This window comes from Pongo pygmaeus, chromosome 10, assembly GCF_028885625.2.
Source record: "Pongo pygmaeus isolate AG05252 chromosome 10, NHGRI_mPonPyg2-v2.0_pri, whole genome shotgun sequence".
NCBI classification, from domain to species: Eukaryota; Metazoa; Chordata; class Mammalia; order Primates; family Hominidae; genus Pongo; species Pongo pygmaeus.
The window spans coordinates 119,004,636-119,016,286 of NC_072383.2; the positions used below are offsets into that span (position 1 = coordinate 119,004,636).

At 48.7% G+C, this 11,651-nt stretch overlaps 1 protein-coding gene and 1 non-coding gene across 2 annotated transcripts; one reads left to right on the plus strand and one right to left on the minus strand.

Moving 5' to 3' along the window:
* Positions 1-2,267: 2,267 nt before the first annotated feature.
* On the plus strand, positions 2,268-2,915 carry LOC129009573 (nucleoside diphosphate kinase B-like). Its single transcript, XM_054442732.2, has one exon. It carries the CDS (start codon positions 2,323-2,325, stop codon positions 2,779-2,781), a length of 459 nt encoding a protein of 152 aa, XP_054298707.1. The 5' UTR covers positions 2,268-2,322; the 3' UTR covers positions 2,782-2,915.
* An 8,543-nt stretch (positions 2,916-11,458) lies between these two features.
* On the minus strand, positions 11,459-11,599 carry LOC129011126 (U4 spliceosomal RNA). The gene has a single exon (XR_008493239.1). It is a non-coding gene; the product is annotated as a U4 spliceosomal RNA (small nuclear RNA).
* Positions 11,600-11,651: the final 52 nt, after the last annotated feature.

The following is an 11,651-nucleotide window of genomic DNA, read 5'->3' on the forward strand; positions in this document are numbered from 1 at the left end:
CCATGCCCGGCCCGTTTTTTTGTTTGTTTGTTTTCCCCGAGATGGACTCTTGCTCTGTTGCCCAGAGCTGGAGTGCAATGGCACAATCTCGGCTCACTGCAACCTCCGCCTCCTAGGTTCAAGCAATTCTCCTGCCTCAGCCTCCCGAGTAGCTGGGATTACAGGCGTGAGCCACCACACCCAGGTAATTTTTGTATTTTTAGTAGAGATGGGGTTTCACCAAGTTGGCCAGGCTGGTATCAAACTCCTGACCTCGTGATCCACCTGCCTCAGCCTCCCAAAGTGTTGAGATTACAGGCGTGAGCCACCATGGCCAGCCGCAGTGCTGTTTTTAAGGGCAAGAGACTGGAAACAACTCAAATGTCCATCAATAGGGGGCTGGTTAATTAAATCACATACAGTTCTACAACGGAAAATTATGTAGCCACAGAAAAGATCCCAGGAAGCTCAAATGTACTGATACGAAACAGCTTCCAAGATCTGAAAACATAACACTGAACGATGTAGGTAACGTGGGTATCATCTGTGGGAAAAAGTGGGATACAATATGTTTATAAGATACTTATACAGGCCGGCGCGGTGGCTCCCGTCTATAATCCCAGCACTTTGGGAGGCCAAGGCAGGCAGATCACGAGGTCAGGAGGTCGAGACCAGCCTGGCCAATGTGGTGAAACCCCATCTCTGCTAAAAATACAAAAATTAGCCGGGCATGATGGCTCACGCCTGTAATCCCAGCTACTCGGGAGGCTGAGGCAGGAGAATCACTTGAACCCGGAGGGGGAGGTTGTGTTGAGCAGAGATTGAGCCATTGCACTCTAGCCTGGGCAACAAGAGTGACTCTAGCCTGGGCAACAAGAGTGAAACTCTGTCTCAAAAAAAAGGTACTTATACAAGGCTGGGTGCAGTGGCTCACGCCTGTAATCCCAACACTTTGGGAGGTCAAGGAGGGTGGACTGCTTGAGCCCAGGAGTTCCAGACCAACCTGGGCAACATGGTGAAACCCCATCTCTAAAAAAAATACAAAAAAAGTTAGTCAGGCATGGTGGTGGGTGCCTGTAGTCCCAGCTGCTCAGGAGACTGAAGTAGGAGGATCACTTGAGCCCAGGAGGTGGAGGATGCAGTGTGCCACTATACTCCAGACTGGAGGACAGAGTGAGGCCGTGTCTAAAAAAAAAGATACTTATACAAATTGGAACAACTCTGAAAGAATGTACACTACCAATGTTAACTGGCTAGGGGTGGGGCTGGAGGAATGGGGTGGCTGGGAATCAAGAGTAGAAAGGAGATTTCACTAAGTACTCTTTTGCATAGTTTGAATTTTTTTTTTTAGGGGCAGAGTCTTGCTCTATCTCCAGGCTGGAGTCCAATGGCACGATCTCGGCTCACTGCAACCTCCGCCTGCTGGGTTCAAGCGATTCTCCTGCCTCAGCCTCCTGAGTAACTGGGATTACAGATGTGTGCCACCGTGCCCGGCTAATTTTTTTGTATCTTTAGTAGAGATGGGGTCTCACCATGTTGGCCAGGCTGGTCTTGAACTCCTGACCTCAGGTAATCTGCCTGCCTCAGCCTCCCAAAGTGCTGGGATTACAGGTGTGAGCCATCGAGCTTGGCCCACATATGTAACTTAATCTATTGCTAAAACAAATTAATATTTTACAAAAATAGGCCAGGCGCAGTTGCTCATACCTGTAATCCCAGCATTTTGGGAGGCTGAGGCGGGCGGATCACGAGGTCAAGAGTTCTAGACCAGCCTGGCCAACATGGTGAAACTCCGTCTCTACTAAGAATACAAAAATTAGCCGGGCATTGTGGTGCATGTCTGTAATCCCAGCTACTGGGGAGGCTGAGGCAGGAGAATCACTTGAACCCAGGAGTGGGAGGTTGCAGTGAGCTGAGATCGCACCACTGCAGTCCAGCCTGGGCGACAAGAGGGAGACTCTGTCTCAAAAAAATAAAATAAATAAATAAATAAAAATTTTTTAAAAAGTACATTTAAAAAAATGTCACTACTGGCCGGGTGTGGTGGCTAGTACCTATAATCTCAGCACTTAGGGAAGCCAGGCGGGAGGATCGCTTGAGTTCAGGAAAACAGCCCATCTCTACAAAACATTAAAAAATTATCCAGTTGTAGAGGTGCCAACCTGTAGTCCTAGGTACTGGGGATGTTGAGGAAGGAAGATTGCTTGAGCCCAGGAGTTGGAGGCTGCAGTGAGCCATGATCACACCATTACACTCCAGCCTGGGTGACAGAGCCAGTCCTTGTTTCAAAAAAGAAAGAGAGGAGCGCAGCGCCGCCACCCGGCCCCTCCAGCTTCCCGGACCATGGCCAACCTCGAGCGCACCTTCGTCGCCATCAAGCCGGACGGCGTGCAGCGCGGCCTGGTGGGCGAGATCATCAAGCGCTTCGAGCAGAAGGGGTTCCGCCTCGTGGCCATGAAGTTCCTCCCGGCCTCTGAAGAACACCTGAAGCAGCACTACATTGACCTGAAGGACTGCCCATTCTTCCCTGGGCTGGTGAAGTACATGAACTCAGGGCCGGTCGTGGCCATGGTCTGGGAGGGGCTGAACGTGGTGAAGACAGGCCGAGTGATGCTTGGGGAGACCAATCCAGCAGATTCTAAGCCAGGCACCATTCGTGGGGACTTCTGCATTCAGGTTGGCAGGAACATCATGTATGGCAGTGATTCAGTAAAAAGTGCTGAAAAAGAAATCAGCCTATGGTTTAAGCCTGAAGAATTGGTTGACTACAAGTCTCCTGCTCATGACTGGCTCTATGAATAAGAGGTGGACACAGCAGCAGTCTCCTTCAGCACGGCGTGGTGTGTCCCTGGACACAGCTCTTCATTCCACTGACTTAGAGGCAACAGGATTGATCATTCTTTGATAGAGTATATTTGCCAATAAAGCTTTTGGAAGCTGGAAAAAAAAAAAAAAAGAAAGACAGAAAGAGAGAAGGGGAGGGAGGGGAGGAAGAGAGGAAGGGAGGGAAGGAGGGAGGAAGGAAGGAAGGAAGGGAGGGAGGGAGGGAGGGAGGGGAAAGATAAATAGAAAGAAAGACACAGACGGGCCATGAGCGGTGGCTCATGCCTGTAATCCCAGCACTTTGGGAGGCTGAGGTGGGTGGATCACGAGGTCAGGACATCGAGACCATCGTGGCTAATACAGTGAAACCCCATCTCTACTAAAAATACAGAAAAGTAGCCGGGCATGGTAGCACGTGCCTGTAGTCCCAGCCACCCGGGAGGCTGAAGCAGGAGAATCACTTGAATCCGGGAGGCGGAGGTTGCAGTGAGCTGAGATCACGCCACTGCACTCCAGGCTGGGCGATAGAGTGAGACTCTGTCTCAAAAAAAAAAAAAAAAGAAAGAAAGAAAAGAAAGAAAAAAGAAAGAAAAGAAAGGCAGTACAGACACTAACAAGAGGGGCCTCAACCGCTCAAGAGTAATTCAACTGAGACTTGAAAACGTTTCCTGGAAAGAGCTAACCCTAGCTTGATGTTTTGCGAAAGGGAGGCTGTGGGAAGAGCATTCTGGAAGGAGGGGTTGGTATTTGGAAAGCTATGCCGAGGGCTCCAGAATAGGGGTAGTAAGACGGAAAGTTTCCAGCCTCCCCTGGCTTATCTCAAGGAGGAGCCTCATGGCTCAGAGCGTGGGTCCTACCAGGCATTTTGGCCCTCTAGGAGAAGCTCCTCATGTCCAGGAAACCCAAAACAGGCAAGGGTTTAAATCTCAGTTCTGGCTGGGTGCGGTGGCTCACGCCTATAATCCCAGTACTACCCAGGCCGAGGCGGGTGGATCACTTGAGCTCAGCAGGTCGAGACCAGCGTGGGTAACATGGCGAAACCCTGTCTGTACTAAAAAAACAAAAAATTAGCCAGGCGTGGTGGTGGGTGCCTGTGGTCCCAGCTACTCCGGAGGCTGAGGTGGGAGGATCGCTTGAGCTCAGGAGGCGGAGGTTGCAGTCAGCTGAGCTTCCATCACTGCACTCCAGCCTGGGTGACAGAGTGAGACCCCATCTAAAGAAAAAAAGAAATCCCAGTTCTATCTGCCAACTGTGTAGTCTTAGGCATGATACCTCACCTTTCACCTTTCTGAGCCTCACTTTTCTCTTCAGTAAAATGGGAGTGAGGTTCTACAGGTTTAATACTTAGTAGTTGTGTGGTTTGAGGCCAAGTGACTTGACCACTCTGAGCCTCAGTTGCCTTATTTGTAAATCTGGATAATAAAACATATATATGCCTTCCATGGCTGTTACGTGGATTTAACAACAAAAAACAAAAATGCATGAAAAGGGCTGAGAAATTGTAGCTATTAGCATCATCGAAGAACCGAAGTGAGACTTTAGGGCTAAGAGGGAAAAGGACAGTTTTGGGGATTTATCCAGCCACCCAAGTGCTGAATCGAGTTGTTGTGAGTTAACAATAAATATTATTATTATTGAGAACACATTGTTTAACATGTGTAAAGCATCATGTTAAGTCTTTAAAACCTAACGGGTGTTTTATGTCTTATTTACAGGCCAGGAAACTGAGGCTTATTAAGTAAAGTCACCTGCTCCCAGCTACAGCTACAAAGTGGAAGAGTCAGGATTCAAACCCAAGACTGTCTGACTCATGAAGGGGAGTGTCAGGGTTGTGCCACAGCCTTTGGGCAAGTCCAGGATTGCCAGCTGACTTGGACACAGTGCCTTGGGAAGGCGCTGGCTGCCTCTGAATTTGGGAGAAGGACATAGTCTGGGTTACTGCCCTGCATAAAACCTTCATGACACCAGAATAAAGCCCAGTGGTTTTTCATGATCTCATTAGAGGACCCAGTATGTACCTCCTCACCAACTCTCTCTACTTCCTCCCTTCTCAGCTCCACTCACTGGGAATGATTTTCAGGTTGTTCAATAAGCTTTGTTGGGCCAGGTGTGGTGGCTCACACCTGTAATCCCAGCACTTTGGGAGGCCAAGGCGGGTGGACCACTTGAGGACCGGAGTTCGAGACCAGCCTGGCCAACATGGCGAAACCCCATCTCTACTAAAAATAAAAAAATTAGCTGGGCGTGGTGGTGCATGACTATAATCCCAGCTACTCAGGAGGCTGAGGCAGGAGAATCACTTGAACCCAGGAGGCAAAGTTTGCAGTAAGCTGAGATCGTGCCACTGTACTCCAGCCTGGGAGACAGAGCAAGACCCCATCTTAAAAAAAAAAAAAAAAAAAAAATTGGCCACGATGGCCGGGTATGGTAGCTCCCGCCTGTAATCCCAGCACTTTGGGAGGCCGAGGCAGGTGGATGACCTGAGATCGTGAGTTCGAGACCAGCCTGAACATGGAGAAACCCCATCTCTACTAAAAAATACAAAATTAGCCAGGTGTGCTGGCGCATGCCTGTAATCCCAGCTGCTCAGGAAGCTGAGGCAGGAGAATCGCTTGAACCCGGGAGGCAGAGGTTGCGGTGAGCCGAGATTGTGCCATTGCACTTCACCTGGACAACAAGAGTGAAACTCTGTCTCAAAAAGTAATAATAATAAATAATACAAAAATTAGCTGGGCATGGTGATGCATGCCTGTAGTCTCAGGTATTTGGGAGGCTAAGGCACGGGAATCACTTGAACCTGGGAGGCGGAGGCTGCAGTGAGTCGAGATTACACCACTGTACTCCAGCCTGGGCAACAGAGAGAGAGACTCTATCTCAAAAAAAAAGACACAAACAAACAAACAAAAACACCGGGCACAGTGGCTCACACCTCTAATCCCAGCACTTTGGGATGTTGAGGTGGGTGGATCACTTGAGGTCAGGAGTTCGAGACCAGCCTGGCCAACATGGTGAAACCCCATCTCTACTAAACTACAAAATTAGCTGGGCGTGGTAGCCCACATCTGTAATCCCAGCTACTTGGGAGGCTGAGGCAGGAGAATTGCTTGAACCTGAGAGGTGGAGGTTGTAGTGAGCCGAGATCGTGCCATTGGACTCCAGTCTAGGTGACAGACTGAAACTCCAGCTCAAAAAAAAAAAAACAAAAAGAATGAAAGGAAAAAAGGCTGGGCACAGTGGCTCACGCCTGTAATCCCAGCACTTTGGGCGGCCAAGGCAGGCGGATCACCTGAGGTCAGGAATCCGAGACCAGCCTGGTCAACATGGTGGAAACCCGTCTCTACTAAAAATACAAAAAATTAGCCGGGTGTGGTGACGAGCACCTGTGATCCCCGCTACTCGGGAGGCTAAGGCCAGAGAATCGCCCGAACCTGGGAGGTGGAGGTTGCAGTGAGCCGAGATTTCGCCACTGCACTCCAGCCTGGGCAACACAGCAAGACTCCATCTCAACAACAACCACCACAACAGAAAGGCCACATATTCCTGACTCCAGGCCCCTGCCAGTGCTGTTACCGCTGCTAAAATCCATCCTGTCCTCTTTGTCCTGGTTAATGCCTCTCCTCCTTCAGTTCACAGCTCAGCTATCCCCTTCTTCAGGAAGCCCTCCTTGACAACCACCCAGGCTTAGCTAGTCAGTCCTATGACCACCCCACCCCCACTAACTCTGAAACAGGCACCAAAGGAAGCACTCTTCCCATATCTCACTTAATACTCACCAAATCTCTGGCCGGTCGCAGTGGCTCACGCCTGTAATCCCAGCACTTTGGGAGGCTGAGGCAGGTGGATCAGGAGGTCAGATCGAGACCATCCTGGCTAACACGGTGAAACCTCGTCTCTACTAAAAATAAAAAAAATTAGCCAGGTGTGGTGGTGGGCGCCTGTAGTCCCAGCTACTCAGGAGGCTGAGGCACGAGAATCACTTGAACCCGGCAGGTGGAGGTTACAGTGAGCCGAGATCGCGCCACTGCACTCCAGCCTGGGCAGCAGAGCGAGACTCCATCTCAAAAAAAAAAAAAAAAAAATACTCACCAAATCTCTCTGGTAGTGGGTCTCATCCTTGGAGAAACATTGGAAGCTTTAACACACATTTTTTTGCCCTGACCCATTCCTCAGAAATTCTGATTTAATGGGTCTGGAATGCAGCCGGGGCACAGGGATTTTTGTAAAGCTCCTCAGGTGGTTTTTGTGCACACACAGTCAGGGTGGAGACCTACCGAACTCTGAGATAGAATCAGGACTCTCTTTGTTTTTACAGCCAGGGACACTGAAGCATGAGAGGGTAGATGAGTGGCTTACCGTCATGCAAGTAGAGAATAACGAAGCAAGGTCTTGAACCCAAGTCTGGCTTCAAAGTTTCATGGGGGAAAAAAAAAATCAGTTGGCCTCAGTTAATTTCCCAGCGATGGAGAAACTGTAGAGCTTAGAGCCAGCTCTGTTTTGAGACAGACACTGAGGGCCCCTTGGGCACGGGGTATTTTTAACCTAGAAGCTGGTGATTCTTGCTAACATTCTGCAGTGCCTTGAACGCTGAGCAGATTGTTTAGGGGTCTGTGGGCTCTTTCCCTGCCGAGATAGCCCTTGTAGTAGGACTTTTCCATCCCCTGGAGCCAGTGGGTGGGAGGGTGGGTGGGGGTTGGCCTCATGGCGGGTGGGGTGGCTAATGTATCCAAGGATATTACCTACATGGTGGATAGGGAGAAGGTCAGTTTTGGATGAGCCCAGATTTCTTCTCCCTCCGAGACATTTTATCTCACCCAACTCAGCCCCTTCTCCCTTCTCTCTGCCTGGAAAACAGCTGGAAGACAAACCTAGGTTGAAGCTGGATTGTACAGTCAGCGCCTCAGGAGAATGGATGCACGTTCACCCTTCCGCTTCTTCCCCTCCCTGACCCGTGACAGCCCCGTGAAAGCTGCAGAACACTTACAAATGTATATATCAGGCCAGGCGCGGTGGCTCACACCTGTAATCCCAGCATTTTGGGAGGCCGAGGCAGGTGGATCACGAGGTCAGGAGTTCGAGATCAGCCTGGCAAACATGGCAAAACTCCGTCTCTACTAAAAATACAAAAATTAGCTGGGCATGGTGGCACATGCCTGTAATCCCAGCTACTCGGGAGGCTGAGACAGGAGAATTGCTTGAGCCTGGAAGGTCGAGGCTGCAGTGAACCGAGATCACACCACTGCACTCCAGCCTGGGTAACAGAGCAAGACCCTGTCTCAAGAAAAAAAAAAGAAAGAAAGGAAGAGATTTCACCCCAGAAATACCCCAAGAGTAAGGAAAGATGACGTAGCATCAAGCGTATTCATTATAGCATTGCTTATGGGAAAAACTGGAAACAACTCACATGTCCAATAATGGGGGATTGGTTAACCTTGGTAGGTCACATCCATATGGGAAAAGGGGAATTAGGTGCTGGCATGGAAAATGTGTCCACAATGTATCGTACAGCAGAAAGAAAAAGGAAGTAATAGAACTATATGTAGAGTATAATCCAATTTTTTTTTTTTTTTTTTTGAGACGGAGTCTCGCTCTGTCGCCCAGGCTGGACTGCAGTGGCGCGATCTTGGCTCACTGCAAGCTCCGCCACCCAGGTTCACGCCATTCTCCTCCCTCAGCCTCCCGAGTAGCTGGGACTACAGGCACCCGCCACCACGCCTGGCTAATGTTTTTTGTATTTTTAGTAGAGACGGGGTTTCACCGTGTTAGCCAAGATGGTCTCGATCTCCTGATCTCGTGATCCACCTGCCTTGGCCTCCCAAAGTGCTGGGATTACAGGTGTGAGCCACCTTGCCCAGCCAAGTATAATCCAATTTTTGTTAATAATTATGTTGACCTATAAGTAGAACATTTTGGAGGAATAATCTCACCTACCTGTGACTATCTCCTTGGAGTCAAGGTGGGATTATTGTGGGAGCCTTTGTCACTGTTTCATGTGTATATTTGAATTTTATATACAAACATGCAGTAATTTTTGTATTCAGAAAAAAGAATTTAGGTTTGAAACAGAAAACAATGATACGTAAAAATCACATGGAGCCCTCTCTCCTCTCCTTGCCTTGCAGAATAATAACAAAAAAAGGATCCACTTTAATATGGTTAATTTTATGTTATGTAAATTTTACCTCAATTTTTTTGTTTGGATTTTCCTTGTGGGGGATTTTGAGATAGGGTCTCACTCTGTCGCCTGGGCTGGAGTGCAGTGGCGATATCACGGTTCACTGCAGCCTCGACCTCCTAGGCTTAAGCAACCCTCTGCCTCAGCCTCCTGAGTAGCTAGGATTACAGTCAAACACTAGCACGCCTGGCTAATTTTTTAATTTTTCCAGGCATGATGGCTCATGCCTGTAATCTCAGCACATTGGGAGGCCAAGGCAGGTGGGTGGCTTGAGCCCAGGAGTTTGAGACTAGCTTGAGAAATATGCAAAACCTCCGTCTCTATAAAAAATAAAATAAAATTAGCAGAGTGTGGTGGCACGTGCCTGTAGTTCCATCTACTCAGGAGGCTGAGGTGAGAGGATCACTGGAGCCTGGGAAGTGGAGACTGCAGTGAGCTGATATTGCATGACTGCACTCCAGCTGGGGTGACAGTGTGAGACCCTGCTCTCTCCAAAAAACAAAAACAAAAATAACAACAACAAAAATATTCTCATATTTTTTGGTAGAGACAAGAGTCTCACGATGTTGCCCAAGCTGGTCTTGAACTCTTGGACTCAAGAGATCCTCCTGCCTTGGCCTCCCAAAGTGCTGGGATTACAGGCGTGAGCCACCACGCCCGGCCAAGAACACATCTCTAATAAAAAATCTGTAATAAACAGTAAGTGGAGTTTTCCTCTAGAGTGTGATGATGCTAATTATACAATGCTACATTTCTTCCCCTGCTGTTCAAGCTGTGGACCCTGGACCAGCACCTGCGAACTTTTAGAAATGCGGAATCTTAGTCTCCATCCCAGACCTCCTGAATTGGAATCTCTAGGAATGGGGATTCGATCTGTGTCTTAACAAATTCTCAAGGTTATTTTTATGCACACCAAAATTTAAGAAATTGTTGTAGTTCGATTTTGAAAGGACATGCACTATTCTTTTTACGTTATTTCTAAGTTTTGGATAACTTTTTTTTTTGAGACGGAGTCTCACTCTGTCGCCCAGGCTGGAGGGCAATGGCGCAGTCTTGGCTCACTGCAATCTCCGCCTCCCGGGTTCAAGCGACTCTCCTGCCTCAGCCTCTCGAGTAGCTGGGATTACAGGCGCCCACCACCATGGCCGGCCAATTTTTTTTTTTTTTGTATTTTTAGTAGAGATGGGGTTTCACCATGTTGGCCAGGCTGGTCTTGAACTCCTGACCTCGTGATCTGCCCGCCCTGGCCTCCCAAAGTGCTGGGATGACAGGCGTGGGCCACCGCGCGCCCGGCCTCTTCTTTCTTTCTTTCTTTTTTTTTTTTTTTTTTTTTGAGACGGAGTCTCACTGTCACCCAGGCTGGAGTGCAGTGGCGCAATTTCAGCTCACTGCTACCTTCGCCTCCATGTCTCCAGTCTGTGAGGAGGTCCTTGAACTGGGGACTGAGTTTAATTTGCCACTGGAGCTGTTTTTCCCAGCACCGCCTTTGACCTTGTAGGTATTGTTGCCACCCTTTTTGCCACCTCTTTTTGCTACAGGCTGGAGGAGTCTTTTATGGGCGGTGTCCTAAGCAGGTCCAGCTGGATCCGCCATGCCCAGGGTTGTGACTCCTGAGGACCTCTGTCCATGGACAGCCCAGGTCTTCGTAAAAAGATAAGACTGGAAGAGGCTGGTGTAGTGGGAACAAGTACCACACTAGGGGCAAGAGAACCTGATCAGCCCCAGCTCTGCCGAGGACTCCACAGTAGGACCTGAGCAAGTCTTCTGTGCCTTTTTCCCTCTTGGTGGCTTTAAAAGGAAGACTTTGGGCCGGGTGCGGTGGTTCACACCTGTAATCCCAGCACTTTGGGAGGCCGAGGCGGGCGGATCACCTGAGGTCAGGAGTTTGAGACCAGCCTGGCCAAGAAGGCGAAACCCCGTCTCTACTAAAAATACAAAAACGAGCCGGGCGTGGTGTTGGGCTCCCGTAATCCCAGCTACTCCGGAGGCTGAGACAGAGAATCGTTTGAACCCGGACTGTGGAGGTTGCAGTGAGCCGAGATTGCGCCACTGCACTCCAGCCTGGGCAACAGCGAAAACTCCGTCTCAAAAAAAAAAAAAAAAAAAAAAGGAAGACTTTGGATGTATTAATGTGTTAGTTTTAGAGTTCCCCTTCCCTTTAAGATTCCCTTATGACCTTCAGTGACAAAACAAGTAGAGTAGCTCACTCTCCAGCTGCATTTGGATGAGGAAGATCAACAGTAACTGTCTAAGAACCCAATTCCCCACATAGTCTGTCATATATTTTGGAAAATAACTCAGAGTATCCGCACAAAACACCAAGTATTCAATCACTGTGTATTCCTCAAAAAAAAAAAAAAAAAAAAAACCGCCATACCAACAAAAAAAAAACTCATACCAGCAGCTTACAACTTCTCATGCACAATAAGCAAATTTCAACAACATACATATCTATGAACTTTTCTTAGACTTAAAATAATTCAGTCTCCGTAGAGACTGTCAAAAATTGCCAATGCCGACTATATTTCAAGTCGTCATGGCGGGGTATTGGGAAAAGTTTTCAATTAGCAATAATCGCGCCTCGGATAAACCTCATTGGCTACGATACTGCCACTGCGCAAAGCTGAAAAATCACGTTTCGCGCCCCGCTCCCCCACGGATGATGACTCCCATTACA